The sequence below is a fragment of the Mus caroli genome, chromosome 11, assembly GCF_900094665.2.
Source record: "Mus caroli chromosome 11, CAROLI_EIJ_v1.1, whole genome shotgun sequence".
Taxonomy (NCBI): Eukaryota; Metazoa; Chordata; class Mammalia; order Rodentia; family Muridae; genus Mus; species Mus caroli.
This window is the reverse complement of record NC_034580.1, coordinates 101,733,861-101,756,085: the sequence shown is the minus strand read 5'-3', so window position 1 is coordinate 101,756,085 and position 22,225 is coordinate 101,733,861. Positions and strand designations below refer to the sequence as shown.

The window sequence follows — 22,225 nt, the reverse complement described above, 5'->3', positions numbered from 1 at the left end:
TCTGCTCTGTGCTCCCATGGCACAAGCTTCTATGGCCAAACTGTAATGTGTCATAATTGTAATGAGGATAATACTCATGTTGTCAACCAGGAGCCATTTCTTATACAAAGGTTAGCATAAATTAAACATGCTGCATCCTCACATGAAAATGTATTTATAAGTTGCTCTTAGGATGCCAAAATTTTAAAAATATTTTTTAAGTAAATTTATTTTCCAACTTGAACAATATTTAACTCCCCCCCACCCTTCCCTTTCTCCCTCTTGCTCTGGCCCTGCTAGCTTTATAAGCAAGGGAGTAACTGCAGAAAAAGAAAGAGCTATTTGATATTAAAACTATGATAGTCACAAAAAAATTCTTTAACTGAAAGGTTACAAGATAATGTTGGTGAACTCTTAACAAAAGGGCCTGGAGATGTACAGCTGCTTGGGGGTGATGGGTTGGGTAAAGAAGTCAACTGTTTGTTCTGAACACTATTTGCTTTCCTATGTGCATATGTTATTTTGAAAATGACAGGAAATTTAAATAAAAACATTATGGACAATATGGTATAGGAGGAAGAGCTCTGAGTCAGTAATAATGTTATTGATTTTTTATACCTTGGCTTTGGCTAAACAATCTGTGGCCTTCATTTATTCACTGGAAGACTTTGCTTCTAAGTCTTGGAGGTTCTAATAAATGAGTAGAACAACAGCACCAACAACAACCCAAAAAAACTAAAAAGAGAAACTTTTATTCATGTTTTCATGAATTCCTTTACATATTTTTGTTCTCTTTGCTAAGAGTCTCCCTATCTTTTGCTTTGGTGCTAAAATGGAACTCGCAGGCCCCCAACTTGGGAATCCTATTGTACCTGTGAGGCAAGTCTTCGCATGGCTTCCTCTTGCCGCCTGCGCATTTCTGGAGTTCCTGGGCAGCTTCCACTGGTAATAGATGAATGAGCTGAAGGTGCTTGGGTGAGTGGTAGCTCTCTGTTGGCGTCCACATCTGAATTAAAAAGATGCAATGTTTAATCAGAAGATCATAAGCTCTAGACCAGTGGGTCTCAACCTTCCTAATGCTGCAACCCTTTAATATAGTTCCTCATGTTGTGGTGACCACCAGCCATAAAATTATTTTTGTTGTTACTTCATAACTGTAATTTTGCTACTGTTATTATGAATCCTAGTGAAAACACCAGTTTTGGGGCTGGCGAGATGGCTCAGTGGTGAAGAGCGCCGACTGCTCTTCCAAAGGTCCCAAGTTCAAATCCCAGCAACCACATGGTGGTTCACAATCATCCATAACGAAATCTGATGCTCTCTTCTGGAGTGTCTGAAGACAGCTACAGTGTACTTAGATATAATAAATAAATAAATCTTGGAAAAAAAAGAAAACATCAGTTTTCTGATGGTCTTGGGGCCGTGATCCCCAGGTTGAAAACCACTGCTCTATAGACTAAAGGAATATTAAATTCTATTTTGTTCTATAACCTAGCAATTCCATTTCTGACTATATAACTCAAGTTAAACAAACAAACAAACAAAAACACATGTCTAAATAGAAGCTTGCATATCCCTGTCCAGAGAAGCATGACTTAGAACAGAAAGTAAAAGCAAGTCAGATGTCCATCACTTAATGACTGGATGACGTGTGCTATCTCCATACAATGGACTGCTGTTTGATGATGGAAGAAAATGAGATGCACACAGGCTACAGCACAGATGATACCACATCAGTTCCCAACGTTTTAAGTATGTTTCTATTTATATAAAATGCTCAGATGGAGAAAACCACACTGATAGGTAAGGGAGGGGCTTTCTGGAGCAGAAAATAGGGAGTTTGAAGGAAAGCAGGGATTTACCACTGAGAGTCACATGTTTCTTTTAGTGGGGTCAATATTCTAAAATTGAATTATGGTGACTGTGATACAACCTTTGAAGGCATTAAAAAATGCATAACTAAGCATTTTACTTTGAGATTGAGCATTACCATGTCAGCAGATTTCATTATATACAAAGTATAGGTTCACACAGAACTTACAGCAATTGTCCTGCTTCAGCTCCCTGTGTCCTGGGATTACAGGCATGAAATATAATGCTCACATTATATTTATTTGTATGTTGATTTATTTACTCATTTATTTGAGGCTAATTACTACTTTGTTGCTCAGATTGGTCTCAATTCTTTCCTGATCTTTCTGTTCTGCCTCCTGAGTGCTGGGATTACAGATGTACACCAAACCCAGCTCAGAACTGAGCATTTTAGGTGGGTATAATAAGATTAAAAAAAAAAAAGGAAAAGAATCAGTTTTAAAATTTTTCACTGTTTCCTGCTAGTGGCAGGACCTATCTTTGGATTGAACACAACTCCCCCCATCCCAATGAGTTCTGACTTACAGAACTGTAATATACAAGGGCTGTTTCAAACATGGCAATGTGTTTATGCTGCCACCAAAAATGTACATGGAGGTCAAGCTTCAAGTGGTACAATAAAGTTTTAGAAATGTAAAATGCATTCATTACCTATTAGAAATGATAGAATCAAACAGGTAAGAAAGAATTTTAAAAACAGGCACACACACACACACACACACACACACACACACACACAAACACACACACACACAAAAGCAAAAACCTAAAGTTATTGGGTAGACAACAGTTATCAAAAAGAAGGAATAGAAGAAAGTAGTTATCATATAATTTTGTACCAGTAAAAATAAACTGAGATTTCTTTTATTCACCTGTGATGGAGTAGATTTCTTGGTCACACTGAAATAAATGCAAGGATGAGGGTACAAGAGATGGCAGTGAGGCAGGTCTGAAGAATTGTGTGACACTCTGAGTTGAGTTAAAGTTTAATGAATTTTACACATATTGGGTTACTTTTGTCCATGCATCTATGCTCCTTTGTTTGGAATTTGAGTTTTGAGTAATTACTGTGTAAATACCCTTGTCTTTTGACTACTCTCTTTGAAGAGGCTCTCCCTTTTTTCTGAGTGGCTTACTTTCTGTTTGGCATTCAGAGAACAGTAAAAATAAAAATTTAAAGATAAGTACAAGTCAGTGTATTCAACAAACTAGCAAAATAGATTTCTAAAATGAGTAGAGCAAGGACCACTGAATTTAGTAGCGGTTTGGAGGCTCGGCAGCTGCTGTCAAATGCCAAATCCAGGTAATTACATAGGAACCTCCAGTGATGGAAACACAGCCATCTATCAAATAGAACTTCCCTACTTACCAAAGCAGTCTACCTGTAACGGGTGCAATAATATCTGAATTATACAACAGGTCTATTTTCACAAAATGTTTTTGTTCTTTGTGTGTGTTGGGGGGGTGATGAAAGCAGAGAATGATGGGAGAGTCATATCTGTGAAAGTAGGCGGAAAACAGGATGACAGGTTAGTGTCTGCCTTCACAGTTTTTCTCTACCTTCTAAGGGAAATGACAAGGAGGGGGCAGGCTGTGGAGCTGACTGTGGGGGAAGGAGAGCTATGCAGTGAAGGAATGCAGCCTCAACTGCTCACATCTTTTGCAGCAGTACTGCTCAGCGTGAAGAAGAAAGAACAACAGATGATACACAGAGATAAGTAAAAAAACTCTGTAACTTTGCAGTTTTTCATTATTACTACAACTGTATCATGGTATCATTGCCTGGAGGTTCAGAAAGCCAGTGGGATTCCAAGTAACCCTACTCAAGTTTAATGTATATTAATCTGTAGAAAAGTAGGCCACACCTCTGACCTTCTTATTCCTTAACCAAAGAACTTCTGCTGCTGCAGGCAGTATTTGTAGTGTCAGCTCATACAGCAACAGATTTATGCTGAAGAATAGCTTGTAGGCTGGAGAGATGGGTAGGTGGTTAAGAGACTTGTTCTGACAAAGGACTCACGACTGAGGACCCATGACCCAGGATCAATTCCTAGCACCCACATGGCAGTTCACAGCCAACCATAAATCTAGTTTAAGGAGATATGACGTACTCATCTGAAATTAGTGGGTACCAAGCACAGATGTGGTACATATATGTAGGCAAAACATACATATTCTATACACACACACATATATATTATAAAAAAAGAAAAGAAAAAATTTGGGAGGCAGAGGCAGGTGAATTTCTGAGTTCGAGGCCAGCCTGGTCTATAGAGTGAGTTCCAGGACAGCCAGGGCTACACAGAGAAACCCTGTCTTGAAAAACCAAGAATAAAATAAAATAAGAAAAAAATTAGCTTGCATCCTGTCAGTAAAATATCATTGACTCTTCTTTAAGAAACACAGGTTTGTTGAGGATGGCAGAGGCAGAAGGTAGATCACCAACAGATTACAATGAAAATTTTGTATAAGGCAATGTTGGTTCTTTGCAGCTCTGATAGTGCCACCTATTCTATATTCTCCTATTCCCTTTTCTAGTCTTGGAAGTTTAACTAAAGGGCCAGATCTAAGCACCAACAGTGGAGAGATTATCTTATAAGTGGGGAGTGTTTCACTGTTTTTAGAGATTCCCAAGAGATAAAAGGCAACAGTATTAGAGAATAATAACTAATTATATTTGGAAAATCTGCTTTGGAGAGTATATTCAGATTGTTTTCTATTTATTTTTTGCTCTCCCAGGTTTATGTGCAGTCCTCAGATAATTTGCTTTTAGACAAAGCAGCTATCCTCGGCTTTGGGATTTATCTTCTGTTAGGCATGATCCTGCCACTGCTATCTTCCACACTGATATACCAAGGAGTCAGAGAAAGTGTTAGCCAGCCATTTTTCTTTCTGGCATACTCAAACAGCTTAACTCCTGGACTACTCAGATAAGCAGTAGTATGGTGTGATAGACAGCTAAGCATTTTAAAGAAAATACTGGGATAGGTGGGGAAATTCTCTGCAAACCATGAAGACCTACTCTTTGAGTCAATATTTCAGCATAGAAGCTATTTTAAGACTCCTTCATTATCACTGTAATTTTTCTATAAAGGACTGAACTCCCTTTCAGGCATGCTGAGTAAGTACTGTCACCAAGCTACATTCTTATCCCTAAAGCCATTCTCAATGATTAGCTAGTCATACTTCCTTTTGCAGATGATAAAACTGAGATCCAAAGAATTAAAGCAAATTTAGGGTCACAAAGTACCATATGGTCAATTTACATGTTGTGGCACAATCCCAAGTTCTTGGCTTTCACAGGACTATGTCTATGTTTACCTTAGAAGTACTTCATTTAGGAACATAAGCAAGGTATTCTTAAAATAAGAGTTCACCATATAACTGTACTCAGTAAGTTTTTCTTTTATACACCAGCTCCTTTTATATGTTAAGTATTATTAAGTGTACAATCATTTCTTTGATATAGAACCTGCTAAGCAATTTCAAAAGGAAGATGTTTAGACGGTATTCAATGAGTTCCTTATTAGGTTTCTAGACTCTGAGATTACCATACTCTCACACAAATCATTGCTAGTGGTTGTATGAAATGTGTGGTGGGCTATATTACTAATTTAATTTGGACCAGTAGAACAGAACCTTCCTTTTCTGTTCTCCTAAGATCATCAAGGAGAGGCAGACTGGTTTATACAGGAAGAACTATTACACACATCCATTTATTTTCTTTCCTCTAATAAGTTTTACCAAAAGAAAAGTCAGTCTAGGAATGGCTTCTGAAACCAGGCTGCTTTCCCTTCCTATTTATGGGCTGTAAAAACCCCCAGGAATCTCAGATCACTTATCTGGGAAATGAAGACAAAAGGATACACCTCACTGAGTTGATAAATGATTGAATGAATTAATATTTGTAAAGCACTTAAAGATTATGCGACACACATACTATGTGAGTGTTTTACTAACAAGTTATTGCAGTGGTGACTGGCCATTGAGCTTGTTGTGATTATACAGGCGAACTCTGCAACTTTCCACAAGGATGCAGAAAAAAATCTTCCAAGATACAGCTGAGTTCAAGCTTAAGCTGTGTGGCACTGATATTAGTAGCAAGAAAAGGAAGGCCACAGACTGTGTTGTCACTTAACAAGAAGTGGGCACAGGCTGAGTAACATCTGACAGTGATGGGTACAAATGATGCTACAGGAATTGCTGGAGTCACTGTGCAAAAGATAGACCAGTCACATAGCCAACATGTAAGCATCATAAATTTATTCCATATAAAGGTCGCTCCTGTTATGCTTCTGGTGACTGTTGGACATGTGGGTTAGATAAACACAGAGCATTATGATCTTTCTCTGCACCAAGGTCCTCCTCACATGGTGCAGGCTTCACAGATTAGGAATAATTTAATTTGTGGCCTAATATAAAAATGTCAGAAAATATTTTAGGGGCACAAAATAGGCAGTTTTTGTTTATTTGTAAGAAGAAATACGTACGTTTGGGGGAGGCGTGTGGGCTGTCAGAGGCGATCTGTCTCATCCGTGTACCATGGCAGCTGAGGGCCACCAGTCTGGAGATGATGGCAGTTTTGCCGAACCCAATGTTTCCCACAATCACTACTCCTTGGTTCACGCTGGCATTGGAACTCTGAAGCTGAGCATCAATCTCATGGAATACCCAATCTCGACCAACAAACACTGACTCTGTGGTAATGCTGGGCACTTCAAAGAGTAGGGGCTTCAGGGAGATGTCTGGAGGTCTGTAAGGTGCAAAGCGAACTGGAAGGAACAAGAGACAACAGAACTTAGTTCACATAGTCATCACTGAGAGAAACAGGGGAAAGATAGTTTAAGACTGTTAGTTACAGAATGATGGTATTTGGGCTTTTCAGGAAATAACAAAATTCTGAAAGTGGGTTCCACAAATAAATAATGCAGGCATGCTAGAGCCATCAGACACCACAGAGGACAGAACACACACACACATAATAAAACACAAATGAGTCATTCACAACAGTAAGACAATTAAGGCAGTCTTATAAAACTGTTAAACAGCAGGAACATCCCCCACACCAGTGATCAGCAGGAATGTAAGAGAAGTGAAAGGGTCCTAAAGAATGCTTCTCACCATTGCACACACTAGCAAGATTTTGCTTAAAGGACCCTGATATAGCTGGCTCTGGTGAGGCTATGCCAGTGCCTGGCAAATGGATGCTCACAGTCATCTATAAGATGGAACTCAGGGCCCCCAATGGAGAAGCTAGAGAAAGCACCCAAGGAGCTAAAGGGATCTGCAACCCTATAGGTGGAACAACATGATGAACTAACCAGTACCCCCCGGAGCTTGTGTATCTAGCTGCACATGTAGCAGAAGATGGCCAAGTTGGCCATCATTGGAAAGAGAGGCCCATTGGTCTTGCAAATTTTATATGCCTCAGTACAGGGGAACACCAGGGTCAAGAAGTCGGAGTGGGTGGGTAGGGAAGTGGGGGGGGGGAATGGGGGACTTTTGGGATAGCATTGGAAATGTAAATGAAGAAAATACCTAATTAAAAAAAAAAGAATGCTTCTGGGCCTGGGGAGATAAATCTCGTAATGCTAGATGTGAGGAAAGGGAGAGGTAGAGTTCTTTAGGAGAGACTCAGCTACCACTGAGCAAGCTGGTAGCTCCTTACTAACTGTTAGGTACATTTAATATTTAATAAACAATATGGTTGAAGCAGAATGTACATTGAAAATTAGTCCCAGAGAAATGCAATGCAAAGTGAATAGTCTTGTTTAGTTCTTAAAAAACAAAACAAAACAAAACCAAAAAACCAAGAACAGTAAGCCCCTTAGTTTATGACACTTTGTTTTTAATATAACATTTACTGCACTAATCCTGTTATGCCTGTCGTATTTACTTATTACATACAGATGTATGAATATATATAGATGATGTGTTCAGGTCTTTGTCTTTTAAAAGGCAAAAGACTTATGCGATGTTTTTAACTATGCTCTTATTCTGAACTATGATATACAAACATCTATTTTTCCTCTCTCTGAATTTAATAACTTATTCCTTTGACAGTTTAAATTATCACAAATCTGATATACTTATTTTATGTTACTTATATTGGATCCATTTCAGAGTTACAGAATTTGTTCACTTAAGTCTGTTTCTGTGTTCATGCTAAACTGATTTCGTTGTTATATATTATGTGATAATAAAGTCTACCATTATTTTTTAAATTAAAAAATAAAGCTCCAAAAATAATTCCAGAAATAATTTTTAGTATTAAAATATGCATATGTATGTGTGCCTGCATGAGCACACATGGCCACAAGTGTATAGTTGTCCTCGGAGGCCAGAGGGTGTTAGATCCCCTGGAGTTGCAGCTAAAGGCAGTTGTGAGTCCTGGCAAGTGGACCTGGGTCCTCTGCAGAAGCAGGAGGCAGTCTTAACTACTGGGCCATCTCTCCAGCTCAAGTCCTTTTTTTAATGAATATAACCAAAATATATCTTCATAAACAGAGGAAAAGAATCTGTTTTAGCAGATTATACATTATATATTTGAAAGTGATACTTAAATATCAATATTATCTAAGAACACTAGATAAAGGCTGGGAAGGTGGCTTGAGTGGTCTCAGTTTTAGTGGTAGAATTATTGTCCAACTTGTAGGCAAATATACAGTAATACTTATTAAATGCCACTTTGACCTTAAGATTCTATTTGAGAAATTTATTTTAAAGAAATAATTCAGATCACACACATAATCACATTCTTGGTAGCATGTATATGGCAGATTATATAGATACTAAAATAGCAAATAATATAAAATTTGCAAAATTATGAAAGTACATATTTATGATATAAAAGAAAATACATATTATTACATTTAAAGTATATCCAATGGAAGATAATATACACAGTAAAACATGGTCAATGGCATCTTTGATAATTTTCTAAAAGTTAACATTTCAATATGAATTTTAATTATATTAAAAAGAACTAAGGCTTGGGCGATGGAGAGATCAAGGTAGCTGTTGACAAGATGAGGACCTTAGCTTGGATCCCTAGGACCCAGGTAGAAGTTGGGAGCTAAGAAAAAGAAGGCAACTGAATCCCTGGAGCTAATTGGTTAGCCGGTTTAGACAAACAGATGAACTCTACATTCAGTGAGAGACCTTGCCTAAAACAGAACAAAGCAAGTGGAGAGTCCTGGAAGACAGGTGATATTGACTCTTTACTCCCACATGGACAGGGACATGCACTCCAAACACAGACACTCTAAAAAGGCCTAAACCTGAACTGCAATCTTACAGGTAGATAGAATAAGAGAATATTTTATCAAAAGGATTGATTTCCTTTATTAAGGGATGATGTAACTCAATCAAACAATCAAACGAATAGTATATTGAACAAGCAAGTTTATACTTTTGGGTGTTTTTCTCTTATAATCAATATATATATACATATGAAAAATATATATTTACTATGGTTTTTAAATTTTTATATTTTTTAGCTATAAACTGCATATCCCTAATCAAAAATAGAAATCTGAAATGACAAAAAATTTGATCTGGGTCCTAAGCATTTTGGATAAGGGATACTTGACATGTGTTACAGAATGATTAAAATATAAAATCAGCCTTTTCTGTCAGAATGTTCTGAATGTCAGGTTAAGCAATAGTTTATACCTCTCTTATGGCAATGGCTCACTGAAGTGGATCTAACACAAAGATAACATCAGTGGAGAGGCAAAGAGACCCTGAAGATTTCCCACTTGGAAGTCCTGGAGAATGCTAAGAAGGCAGGATGCAGGGAGATGCCAAAAGCTTAGTGATAATTGTAAAGGGAAAATAAATCTTGAGATTTTTCTAGTTTCAAACCTAAAGGCTTATGGAAGTGAGAAGAACCCAAATCTTGGTGCAAAATGAGATTTTTATCACTGTGTAGAAATAGTTTTCTTACTTTAAAGTCTTATCTTCTAAATATAAGCTGGAAACAAAGTCTTAACATTTAGGGAGAAAGAATTAAAACTTGAGATACATTGGTGTATGCTCAATTTTAACTGAAGCAAACAATACTGTCTGCAGAATTAATCTCTATATAAAAATCAAAGAATTATCTGTATTGATTATGTGGCATTTTTATACCTATCTAAGCACTGCACTGAGTCTGAACTCTACAGAGCATCAAAAACTAATAGAATCCTATAATTATTTCCTAAAGTTACATAGGCCTCCAGGATGAGGCATATATGTAGGATTAGGTCTGAGTTTGTCTAAGACAAATTGGATGAAAATTAATGTCATGCTGTATTAAGGACAGAGACACTTATATGAGTTGTCATAAGTATTTACTCACACAGGAAAGGTCAGGAGCCTGAAAAGGGGTGGAGTTCATAAGATCTGTTATTAACAAAGCAGAGGTGGCAAAGGGCACCTTTCTTACTTAATATTTGCAGCTGAGACTAGAATGACTAGTGTTAGCACTGGACCTGTCTGATGACAAAAAGGACCATGTAACTCCTCACATAAGAGTCTCCAGTAATTTTCTACCTCTTTTCATTGCATGCAAGGCTCTGGATGATCTGGAGCCTGCCTAATATTATATGATCTCTAGGCCCAAGCTATTCTGGTCTTCTGGTTCCCACCTGCTGTTCTGACTAGTTAGGACGTTTCTTCTCTGGCTGTTCACCTGGTAAGCTCATTTTTATTCTTCAGGTTTCACCTTAAATATTACGTTGTCAGAGAGGCTTCCTTTGATAACTTTATAGAGTATGTTCTTATACCTCCATCATCTTCTTTATGCAAAAGGTTTCTATCAGTGATAACAGACATATTTGTTTCAATTAGTGAATTCTCAAAATGTTGTTTTATTTCCTTCTCTCACATTGTAATCTAATGCAACAGTTTATTTTTGCTTGTTTCCTTATTTATTCTCATTTCCTTAATGAAAGTGTAAGCTCTATGGAGGCAGGAGCCATCACTGTATCAGCAGCAGATATGGTTTCTGAGGTCTACAGTAAAGCATCAAGAAATGCTTTTTGGGTGAATGAATAATGAAGAAGGGATGCACTCCTGTGATTCTTATTGGAAGGATTTTCATGTATTAGGGGAAGAGAAAAGTGTTTTGTCACTGTACCGGAGCCCACACATGTCTCCAGAATGTAATTAAAATCAAAGTTCCTGTTACTTAAGAATCAAACTTGCCCTAGCAATCTCAGCCTGTGTCCTAAGTCTTGAGTAGTTTTCCTTTGAAAGAGTTCTTACCCCAGTCACCTCTGCTGACTTCTAAGTGTTTCCAAACCTCCCTTAGGCTTCCCCTGTTAATTCTTCAGTTTTGGACCTGGGTTCTCTAACTTCACTTACTGCCTCAGACATCTTCTATTGAATATCCTACCATACCAATTTTTATTACAATGATTACATTATTTCTCATATGATCTCCAATGGCCCCTTTTGCCACGTTAAATCTAAAAATCCTCACCAGACTCTCAGGGCTTTCTGTAATGTAACTCAACTCTTAATTACTCCTGTCTGTCTCTCTCCAGAGCCTTATGTATAGACTATCCCCCTGCCTCAGCCTCATCTCTGGCTTATGCAGTACTAGAGATCAAACCCATGGTTTTGTGCATCGAGGCCAACAGTACTAACCAAGCTGCTTCCCCAGGCCTCTTTAGTTTAAATCCATTGCTTCCTTTAGCTCATAGTACCCGTTTAGTTCAGCTGATTTCTTTGTCTGGCTAAGTCTAATGTCTTAGATTCTTCAGGGTAATTTTTGTCAGTTTACTTTTTCTGATAAATGAAAAAATTCAATGTTTTTATACATTCTCTATTTTTTTTTTAGAATTTCATTTTGAATATTATGTGGTAAGTAAGTAGAGATTTTGAATTATTCCTTTGAAGGTTCGCTGTTGTTTTGAGAATGTAGTTCTTTCATGTGTCATTTCTGAAATAGCTATAGTCATTATTTTGAGACAAGGAATATATTGTGCATACTGGTCTTAAACTCTTGGGCCCAAGCATGCTGTCTGCTTCAGCCTCCCACACAGCCGGCATCCAAAAGCATCCCACTGTGTGTGCTTTGCTCTCTCTCAATCAGTTTTGCAAAGACTTTATTTCCGTGTCACCATCCAGTCTCTCTGTTCTACTGTCCTAGTAGTCAACTAGTAGTCTTAAAAGATTCATCAAATGTTGAAGCTAAGTATCATTTTTATTCATCAGTCTCCTGGTTAAGTTTTGCCTAAATTCTAGAGAGATGAGCAGTTGAACAGTTTATTTTGAAGGCTTTGGTTCTTGGAGTTCTTTTCATCATTTTATGTGATGTCACTTGTATCAGTGGCTAACAACTCAGAGGGGATCTTGGGTATTTTAGTACCTTTTCTAGAGGACAGGAGTGGGGAGGCAAGAGGGGAAGGAGCTTGGTAGGAAGAGGGAGAGAGAAAGAGTAAACTGGCTATATCAGAATTCCAGAGAGGAAGGAGAAAATACAAAGATCAAAACCTAGTTGGCATGACCCATTGATACATGCCTTAGGGAAGTAAAAAGGAAGTGAGGTCAACTCTTGCTCAGGCCTGCTTCAGGGTGAGCTCTTCTGATCAGAAGGGAAATCGTGAACTTTTCTTGAAAAAAAATTCTTATAATATTTTTATAGCTGTGTCTCTCTCTTTAGGACTAGAGACTTAAGTTCACATAACTGGTTTTAAAATTTGAATAAAAATCCAATTCTGACTGCTAGGTCCAGGCCTTTTCTATGATACTGAATCTTCTGTACAGGATGTGAGCACTGCAGGGGATGAACTAGGTTTATCATTGTTTGCTTCCTAGCTTGTCTCTGTTCTTGCCTTTTAAGAATTATGTTTGGGGGCTGCAGAGATGGCTCTATTGGGAAAGTGTGTGCTGTTCAGGCACGAACCAGACTTCAGACCCTCAGTGCTCACTGAGAGCCTGGTGTGGTTACGCATGCCTGTGGGAGGAAGAACACAAGTCTGGCCAGAGACTGCATTTCCAGTGAGAATAGTTACTGAGAGGCTGAACTCCTTTTTAAACAGAATTATCTCTTTGGGTCTAAGATTACTCTAGATTTTGTTTCAAAGGAGACTTTCCTGAAGTTGATTAAAGCTAATTTATAATATGGAATATGGAGTAAGCAGTGATTCAACGTATTTCCATTTTAGAGAATAATTTTATTAAGATAGCTTCTGGCACTGGGCAGATGGCACATCCATGTAATCTCAGAATTTGGGAGGCAGAGTCAGAAGATCACTTCATGTTTGAGGTCAGCCTAGGCTACAGAGAGTTCTAGGTCAGCACTGGATACAGTCAAACAAAGACAAGGCCTCTCATGGACACAATGTTGCATGGCACCTTATCCTACTGAGAAGGCTTTGACATTTTAAAAAGTTATTTTAAACTTTTTCTAAAAATGTAATCTATTCACAAAAGTCTCAAGAGAAGAACACAGACAAAATTAGAGCAGTGCCATATGGTAAAACAACTGCAGGCACCAAGAAGAGCCAAAAACCAGTTTCTGTACCTCAGCACCTAGGACTTCTGTCAGACTGACGTTAAAAGAAAGCCTTATTTTTAATGTACCCAATCATAAATTTAGGATAGGACTGTGGGGGCAGGGAAATAATAATCTCTGTCAGATCATTCGTAATGACTGTTTATTTTGGATATCAGCTAGTTTCAAAGAGCTTTCCCATGGTAGAAACCACCAGAATATTCCATCGAGAAGTTACTACTGCAACTTCTCCTGAGGGAGAAGGTGACTTAGTCCTATTCAGTGGCAGTGCATGGGTACCAGGCAGCACTCCCAGGGAGTAAGAAGACCACCACACCCACCCTTTTAAAATATTCTAGTAAACTATACTAACCATAATGTGTGTTGAAATGCTCATAGGAAGGCAGGGTAAGAATGATGTGGATACATGAAAAGACACATGGAAAACCAAGAAGCACTTATTATTTTTCCAACTCTTTGTATATCTGAAAAAATTTTAAACAAAATAATATACAGAGAAAACATTTTAACACAGGATTCAAGTAAGACGAGTTTTGGAAAGAAACTTTTTCAAGGGATATGAGAACCACTCTCTTGAGCTTGTGGGAAAGCTCAGTGGATAAGGTGCTTGCCACCAAGGCTGGTCAGAATTCAATACCCAGGACCCACATGGCAGAAGTAGAAAACTGACTCCCACAAGTTGTGCTGACATTTATAGGCACATGCTAGGGTACATGCACAAACCTATATGCACACACAGACATACAGAAAATCAATCAATAACTGTAACCTTCCTGCGTACCACTTTAGACTCATTCAGTGTGTGCATCTTTTCAATGTAAATTATGCTTGTGGTAACACATGAACTATTTCTAGGATTATTCTCTTATAAGCTCATCACTAGTTACAGTTATATATTTAGGTTATAGGAAAAAAATCTCTTTTTTTAAAGGCAAGGATAAAACTTAAGAAAAAAAAACCCCAAAACAAAGGAAAATTAAATAAGCCCAAGATTTATTAAAGCTAACAAACCTGCTCATTCAAATGTAAATAGAAATAGCTAAGGGGGAGAGGAGGCAGGATGGAAAGTTGGGACATGAATGCTCTAAATGGTTTTTTACTAAAGCATACTTATTCATGGAAAATACCATGAGTCAGTTGAAACAAAGTCACTTATAGGCCTGGCAGAAGAAAGGTTGTACATCATGTAGACAGGGTCTGGTACAAATAAAACTACAACTGGCCTAGCTTGTATCCTTCCAGAAGGAACACAAAATCTAGCTTGGAAGTACCTCTGTTCCTCAGAGTAAAAGATAATTTCTGGTTCATCCTTAGAGTTCTTTCCATGAATATAATTTTTTACACAAAGCAAGAGAGAAAACATCTATGTTTCAAACAAAACTTGAAAATATTACTAACACACACATACCCAGAAGGCTTATTTGCTTAGACAGAGCCTTTCTAGATAGTTCAGGCATGACATGAATCTTGCAATCCTCCTTCACCAGCCTCCCAAGGACAGGAATTGTGGGGCTGAGTATGCCAACGTGCAGTTTAGTTACTCTTCTTGAAAAAGCAGTTCTTAAAACTTTTATTAGATGATGATGATGATGATGATGAGTGTGTGTGCATGCCCATGTGCCCACAGACTCGTGTGCAGCATATGCTTGTGTGTGAGATTGTGGGTATGTATATTCAATGGCACACTGGTTCTGGTTTATTTATTCTTAAGAAATATTTAGGGCTTGGGGAGAGATGGCTCAGCAGGTAATGACAGTTGTCACCAAATCTGGTGATTTGAATTTGATCTCTAGGACCATTGTGGTAGAAGGAAATGACTCCAGCAGGTTTCCTCTGACTTTTGTGCACACACACACATATACATACACATACAGTATATGAAAGAAAGCTTAAAAAAAAAAAAGAAGAGTGAAGTATTTAACCAAGGCAGGGGATCACTTGTTTACTGAGTTTCCATATGGGCTGATTAACTGACAAGAGTCGAGCCTGCTTATTCTGGGTCCTCAGGAAAAGAATAATGGACAGGAAATAGATCTTTGAATATGTGAAACAATTTGAATGAGGTCCTATAAAAATAGTGTAAAGACAATGTTCTGAAAAATGTTTATACTAGACAAATTCTGTTAAAAAAATAGAAGCAGAAACAGCTTTTGGAGCAACAGGAAAACCTAGGAGACTGGGTAAAATGGTAGACTCAGGCCTGAGGTGCCTCAGTTTGGATCTGTCTCTGTTACTTGCTATCTGTGGCCTAGTTACTTATGTTAGCAGTTTGTCAGCGTCTCATCTTCATGTAAGGTAACCTGTACCACTGTGAAGAGTACGTGTTGTTGTTTAGGACTTGTCTAACTGCAATCACTTCCCATATCATGAACTAAAACAGATATTTAGTGAATCCACTTAATCATCTCTCTCCCACAGACATTTCATTAAAAAAACCAAAAAGGATAGTGAGAACATACTGGCTCTTTTCAGGCCACCTTCTCTTTGAGGTTTCTGTCTTATCTCTCTTCTTTCTTTGACTACCCAACTTTTTCGAAGAACCACTTAGCAATCTTCTTTCACAGTAATAACTCAGAGCCTGGCTTCTACCCATATTACTGGGCTGAAATTATTTTGGTAATGTCACTGATATCTTTTTGGTAAGTGATTTATTTTCTATTTTTATGCTTCACATTGTTTATGATTTCACAATGTTATGATATCACATTGTTAAACCAATCTCTAACTCTTGACGGGGTGGGTTTTCCTTTATGACCACCACTAAAGTACTAGAATCCTTGGTTTATATATTACTATCCCCACATCTAAGTGGGATAGATTAAAGTCTGTCACAGCTTTTTAAGTGATGATGGTTCTCAGGCTTAAATTTCTACTCTAGACCTCAATCCTAAATGCATCATTTCCAACAACTCATGACCATTATCCGTGTAGCTGTGCCTGGTGGTGTAGGCCTGTTGTTCCAGCTACTGTGGGAGGCTAAGCCAGGAGGATTACTACTTCAAGGCTTTCCTGGGCTGGTGAGTTTAATGCTGGCTGACAACTTAATGAGACCCTACCTTAAGATAAAAAGGGGTTCAGGGTTGTAGTTAGAGCTAGGTGACTTAACTTGCACTCAAGAGGCTCTAGGTTCAACGTCCACTACCTGGGGAAAATAAGTCATCTGCTTGGATAGTTAACAGGAATCACAACCTTAGAAAATTTCACTAAGATGCTTTTACTTCCTTGAGCAGTGAGTTTCTTGATTACCATTGGTTTACACAGGTAGTAAAGTATCACTATGTGTTCTCTCTTCTAAGATAAAAACTTGTGACTTATCTAGGATTTTTTCCTGCTTCTCCAATAATTAGTCACAGTGTTTTAAGTTCTTTAAAGAAAGGGAACTATATATTACTATGTAGCTAAGGATGACTCTAAACTGATCTTCCCGCCTCCATTCATGTGCTAGGAATCACATCCAGGACATGCTGGGTAGGCACTCTACCAACTGAGCTATATTCCTAGCCACTAACATTGGTCTTACAGGAAAATATTTGTTTAAAAAACAATCTTGATTGGAATTCTCGGGGAGAAGACAAGAATCATCAGAGAATTATGAAAGAAACAAGGAAAACCCAGTTCCTGGAAAGGTTACGACTTTCTATATGCTTCATCAAATTTAGTACCTAATATATAGGGAAAATATAAAAAGTAATATCTTAAAAATGAGAAAGATTTACAACATATGCAACTCAGTTGGAGTTTTACATTATTAGACTGTTGGCATTGAGAATGGGACATACTTGTTTGTAGATGTATCAAAACTAGTTATTCTAATTACTTGAAATTTAAGAGTAACATTTCTAAGTTAACTTTTATTAATGAAATTTTATAATGAAATTTTGCAAATGAAATTTCCAGTTCTATAATTTTATTAGTATCTTGGGAAATTATTCCATAAAAATATTTCACATATAAATCTTAAATTATTTTAATGAACTCAAAAGTGTTGCAAACATTAGCCAAGTGAATTTATTGACATTATGCGTTACTTCAATTGATTTTTTTTAATACTTTTGAGAAATCTTAATCTGAAAGTTAATTCTTTAAGTCTAATTCAGTTGAAAACATCTCATATAAAAACTTTTTATGTATTAGCTCTTTGAGTTTTCTAATGGTAAGATTTAGTAATTTACCAAGTAGGACTGGTTTATATAAAAACCAGACCCGTGTGTAAGCAGAGCAGCTATACCTTAGTGACTAGTTACAACAAACAGAGCAAACCAAGCCAAACTAAACAAAAAACACAAGGACAGCCAGACAGCTAAGTGGGTGCAGGTACTTCCTGCCAAGCCTGACAGCCTGAGCTTAGTCCCCAGGACACACAGTCAAAGAAGAGAACAGACTCCTGTAAGCCATCTCCTGATCTCCACATGCATTATACAGCACATTTACCCTGACAAAATAAATAAAATGTAATAAAAACTTAAAAAAAATCATAGCCAGACTACTCAAATAAAGCAGTCTAGTTTTTATCAGATGCTAAAAAAATTCAACTTAAATTATGAATTTTCAAATTTTAAAGCACTTTGTAGAAGAGTTGGCTATGGGGAAAGAGAGATGTCATACAACTAGAACATATAGTTTGCTATCTAACAGTCACATGCTGGAATTTTTGTGAATGTAAGCTTCCTCTAGCTTTTGAATTTACTTAAGAAGGACATTTAATGTTGCTTATAAAAATAATAAACAACAGCGATGAAAAATTCTGATGGAAATATTCCCTTGTAAATGTGCCAGTCAGCCAGGCAATGATTAGGATGACTAAGCAAGCTCAGGGCTGCATGAGTCAGTGGGTTAACGCAATAGCATTCAGTTTCATGACATGCATCTTAGTCAGCTTCATAAAGAATTCATTGTTTCAGAAATGTGAGGGACTCATACATGGTGTGATGTACTCATTTCATTTAATGAAAATTAAAGTTACTGCTTTGAAAGCATGAACTCAAAGCCAACTTAACTGTTGCAGGGCCAATTTTACAAAACTTGTGCCAATAACCAGACAGCCATTTTCACACTTGCCCTCTATCCTAGTGTTTACCAACGCAGCAAGTCACTAAACAGAAAGTCTCTAAATGTCTGTATGGAATGAGATTTAGTATAGGATTAAGGAAACCAACGGATATTGAGAAATGAAGTTTTAATTAGTAACGTGTAATCTCTTCAAGTAAAACAGTGTGATTATAATTTAACAACAGGCAGGTTAGGGCCTTATCACTAATAATTATTCACTAACTCACTGTAAGTAGCTATTACCTGAAATCCCTATGCAAACATTAATATTGTGTATTAACTCCTTGGTTCCCTTTTAATGTTCTATCTTACAATGTATTACTTCTACCTGCAAAAACCAATGACCATTTTTCTCTCTAGTAGTTTTTGTCTTTTCTATGGTGTGAAAGACTTCACTGAGGTGAAGAGATGTTTCAGTGTACTTTTAGTAGAGCCTCATGACAATGTCACAATGGTGATTAAATAAAAAAAATAGAACTTTTAATGTAATTATGACTCCTTCAGGTGGTGCATGCCTTTAATCCCAGCACTTGGGAGGCAGAGGCAGGCGGATTTCTGAGTTCGAGGCCAGTCTGGTCTACAGAGTGAGTTCCAGGACAGCCAGGGCTGCACAGAGAAACCCTGTCTCAGAAAAAAAAAATCATAAAGCTAATTCAAGTTACTATTCCTTAAAGTCTTCCTTTAAGGGCAGGCCAACAGTGACATACACTGCACTAGAATATGCCTTCTATGGCTACATAAGAAGTGGTAGGGCTACTGCTGAGAGCTAGGAGTCTGCTACCTTGCTGCAAAGGGACTGGATGGTGTACTTATGTGACTTCATCCTCTCTATTGTTGGGGAAGAGTTTCTGGAAACATCAATTTTTGGTAGAACAGCTGTATTGAAAAAGAAAAGGGCTTTTCACTAATGAAGGCAATGCTAAAATATGTAAATTGATGATCTAAAAACTCTAGCTCAGATATTACCCTAATAAATTTTGTGTCAGTAGTCAAAAGACAACTACTATTATGATCCAACAATTCAATTATTGTTAAGGTGAATTTGAAATGAACGCTATTTATAAACCATGCTCATAAACTTCTAACATCTAAAACCTCTCAAAATATTCCCCCATTTACATTTCTGTAAACAGACTATATAGTCCTTGAGACATAATACTTATTTTCAACTATAATAATATTCTTTAAATTGTTTATTGAAGTGTCTGGGGACTCTTGGGGGTTTCCAAGACATGTTTGGTGTCCTTAAAACTCAAGTTATTGTTATGACATTAAGAGGATATTTCCCTTTCACCATTAGTTTTTCACAATTAACTATGTAGTGGAATTTTCCACACCCTTTAAACATGTTAAAAATAAAAGATCTTCTATTTTTAAGATGAATAAACACTTATTTTATTTAATGAGTATGAGTTGTTTTCTTTTCTTGCATGTATATATGTACACCATGTGTATTCCTGGTTCCTGCAAGAGGTCAGAAGAGGATGTTGGATACCCTGAGGGGAGTTATGGATGGTGGTGAGCTACTACATGGGTGCTGAGAAACAAACTTACTGCAAGAGCACTAAGTGCCATATTTCCACGAATCATCTTTCCAGCTCTGAATAAACAGGTATTTAAATAACCTCTATTATTAAAAAAACCCTACTATTATATTTAAAAGCTGAAACTAGTACTTGATATATTAGTTTATAATATGGTAAATACCACCTCAAGTCATATAAATAAAAGGCTGTTTTTTTGTGTGTGGATATTTTCTTTATTTACATTTCCAATGCTATAGCTTTTCCTGGTCCCCCTCAAAACCCCTTATACCATCCCTCTTCCCCCTGCCCTTGTATTCCCCTACACTGGGGCATTGAGCCTTCACAGGACCAATGGCCTCTTTCTCCCACTGATGCCCAACAAAGCCATTCTCTGCTACACACATGGAGGGAGCCATGGATCCCTCCATGTGTACTCTTTGGTTGGTAGTTTAGTCCTTGGGAACTCTGGTGAGGGGTAGTCTGGCTGGTTGATATTGTTGTTCTTCCTATGGGGTTTCAAACCCCTTCAGCTTCTTTGGTCCTTTTCCTAACTCCTCCATTAGGGACTCCATGCTCAGTCCAATGGTTGGCTATGAGCATCTGCCTCTGTATTTGTGAGGCTCTGGCAGAGCCTCTCAAGAGACAGCTATATCAGGCTCCTGTCAGCATGTACTTCTTGGCATCCACAATAGTGTCTGCAATTGGTGACTATATATGGGATGGATCCCCAGGTGAAGCAGTCTCTGGATGCCTTTCCTTCAGTCTCTGCTTCACCCTTTATCTCCGTATTTGCTTCCATGAGTATTTTGTTACTCCTTCTAAGAAGGATCGAAGTACCCACACTTTGGTCTTCCTTCTTCTTGAGTGTCATGTGGTCTGTGAATTGTATCTTCAGTATTCTGAGCTTTTGGGCTAATATCCACTTATCAGTAAGTGTAAACTATGTGTGTTCTTTTGTGATTGGGTTATCTCACTCAGGATATTTTCTAGTTCCATCCATTTGCCTAAGAATTTCATGAAGTCATTATTTTTAATAGCTGAGTAGTATTCCATTGTGTAAATGTACCACATTTTCTGTATCCATTCCTCTGTTGAAGGACATCTGGGTTCTTTCCAGCTTCTGGCTATTATAAATAAAGCTGCTATGAACATAGTGTAGAATGTGTCCTTGTTATACACTGGAACACCTTTTGGGTATATGCCCAGCTTTTTAGAATCCTAAATAATGTCAGAGCATAGGTATATGGGTATGCACAGTGAACATATTTCAGGCAGTTTTAATACTTAAAATCAGTTGGTCAATATATTTAGTTCCCACTGAATATACTACAGGTGCATATCAATACATGCATCTTTAAATACTCAGCATTACATATTATTAGAATTTTTGCTAAAAAAAACCCCCTATTTCTGGCTGGAGACATGGCCCAGTGGCTAAGAGTATTTGCCGATCTTGCAGAGGACTAGACTTCGGTTCTGAGCACCCACGTGGAGCAGCTCACAATCTCCACTAACTTCAGCTTTAGGGGATCTGAACCTTTTGTTGGCCTTAGTGGGCACCTGCATACATATACACATACATCCACACTCACACATACACACACAAAACAAAACCCTATTACATGGGAATGTAGCTTAGCGGCATGTGTGAAGCTCTAGGTTCAGTTTTCAGAACAGCTAGACCAAAACAAACAAAACAAATTCTATTTCATAAAACTTAAATAATACTTTAAAATATGAACACACACAGTGTGTGTGTCTATGTGTCTCAATGAGCAGGTGGAGGTAAGAGGATAGCTTTTAAGAGTAAGTTCTCTTCATCCACATGTGGGTCCCCAGGATTAAAATCAGGTCTCCAGACCTGGGGTAAGTGCCTTTATCTGCGGAGCCATCTCACTGGCCTCTAGAAATACATAATACTGAAATCATCTTCAATCATTTTATTTTTTGGCGGGGCACAAGATAATTTTACTTCAACTATAATTAGGAAAAATATTTCAAACTGAAATCTGACTATAAATTGTCTGTTTGAAGATGATGGATATCAAGAAAACAATTTGATTATGAACCTAAAGGAAGATGGAAAGTTTTATATATAGTAATCCTAAGTTATAAAGAATTGCTAAGATGGTCTATAGTCTGTCCAAGTTAAGTTTGCTTTCTTTTCTTTTTTCTTTCTTTTTTATTATTGGGTATTTATTTCATTTACATTTCCAATGCTATCCCAAAAGTCCCCCCCACCCTCCCACACCCACTCCCCCACCCACCCACTCCCACCTCTTGGCCCTGG

At 37.6% G+C, this 22,225-nt stretch overlaps 1 protein-coding gene across 7 annotated transcripts in view; it reads right to left on the bottom strand.

Moving 5' to 3' along the window:
* Tanc2 (tetratricopeptide repeat, ankyrin repeat and coiled-coil containing 2) overlaps positions 1–22,225 on the bottom strand; it is a 316,075-nt gene that overhangs the window by 84,766 nt on the left and 209,084 nt on the right. For all 7 annotated transcript variants that reach the window (XM_029484218.1, XM_029484219.1, XM_029484220.1 and 4 more), the window contains 2 exons: positions 6,342–6,623; positions 852–985 (listed from right to left, as the gene is read on the bottom strand). In XM_029484218.1, coding sequence (XP_029340078.1) covers positions 852–985; positions 6,342–6,623 — 416 coding nt within the window. The remainder of the gene's footprint in view (positions 1–851; positions 986–6,341; positions 6,624–22,225) is intronic.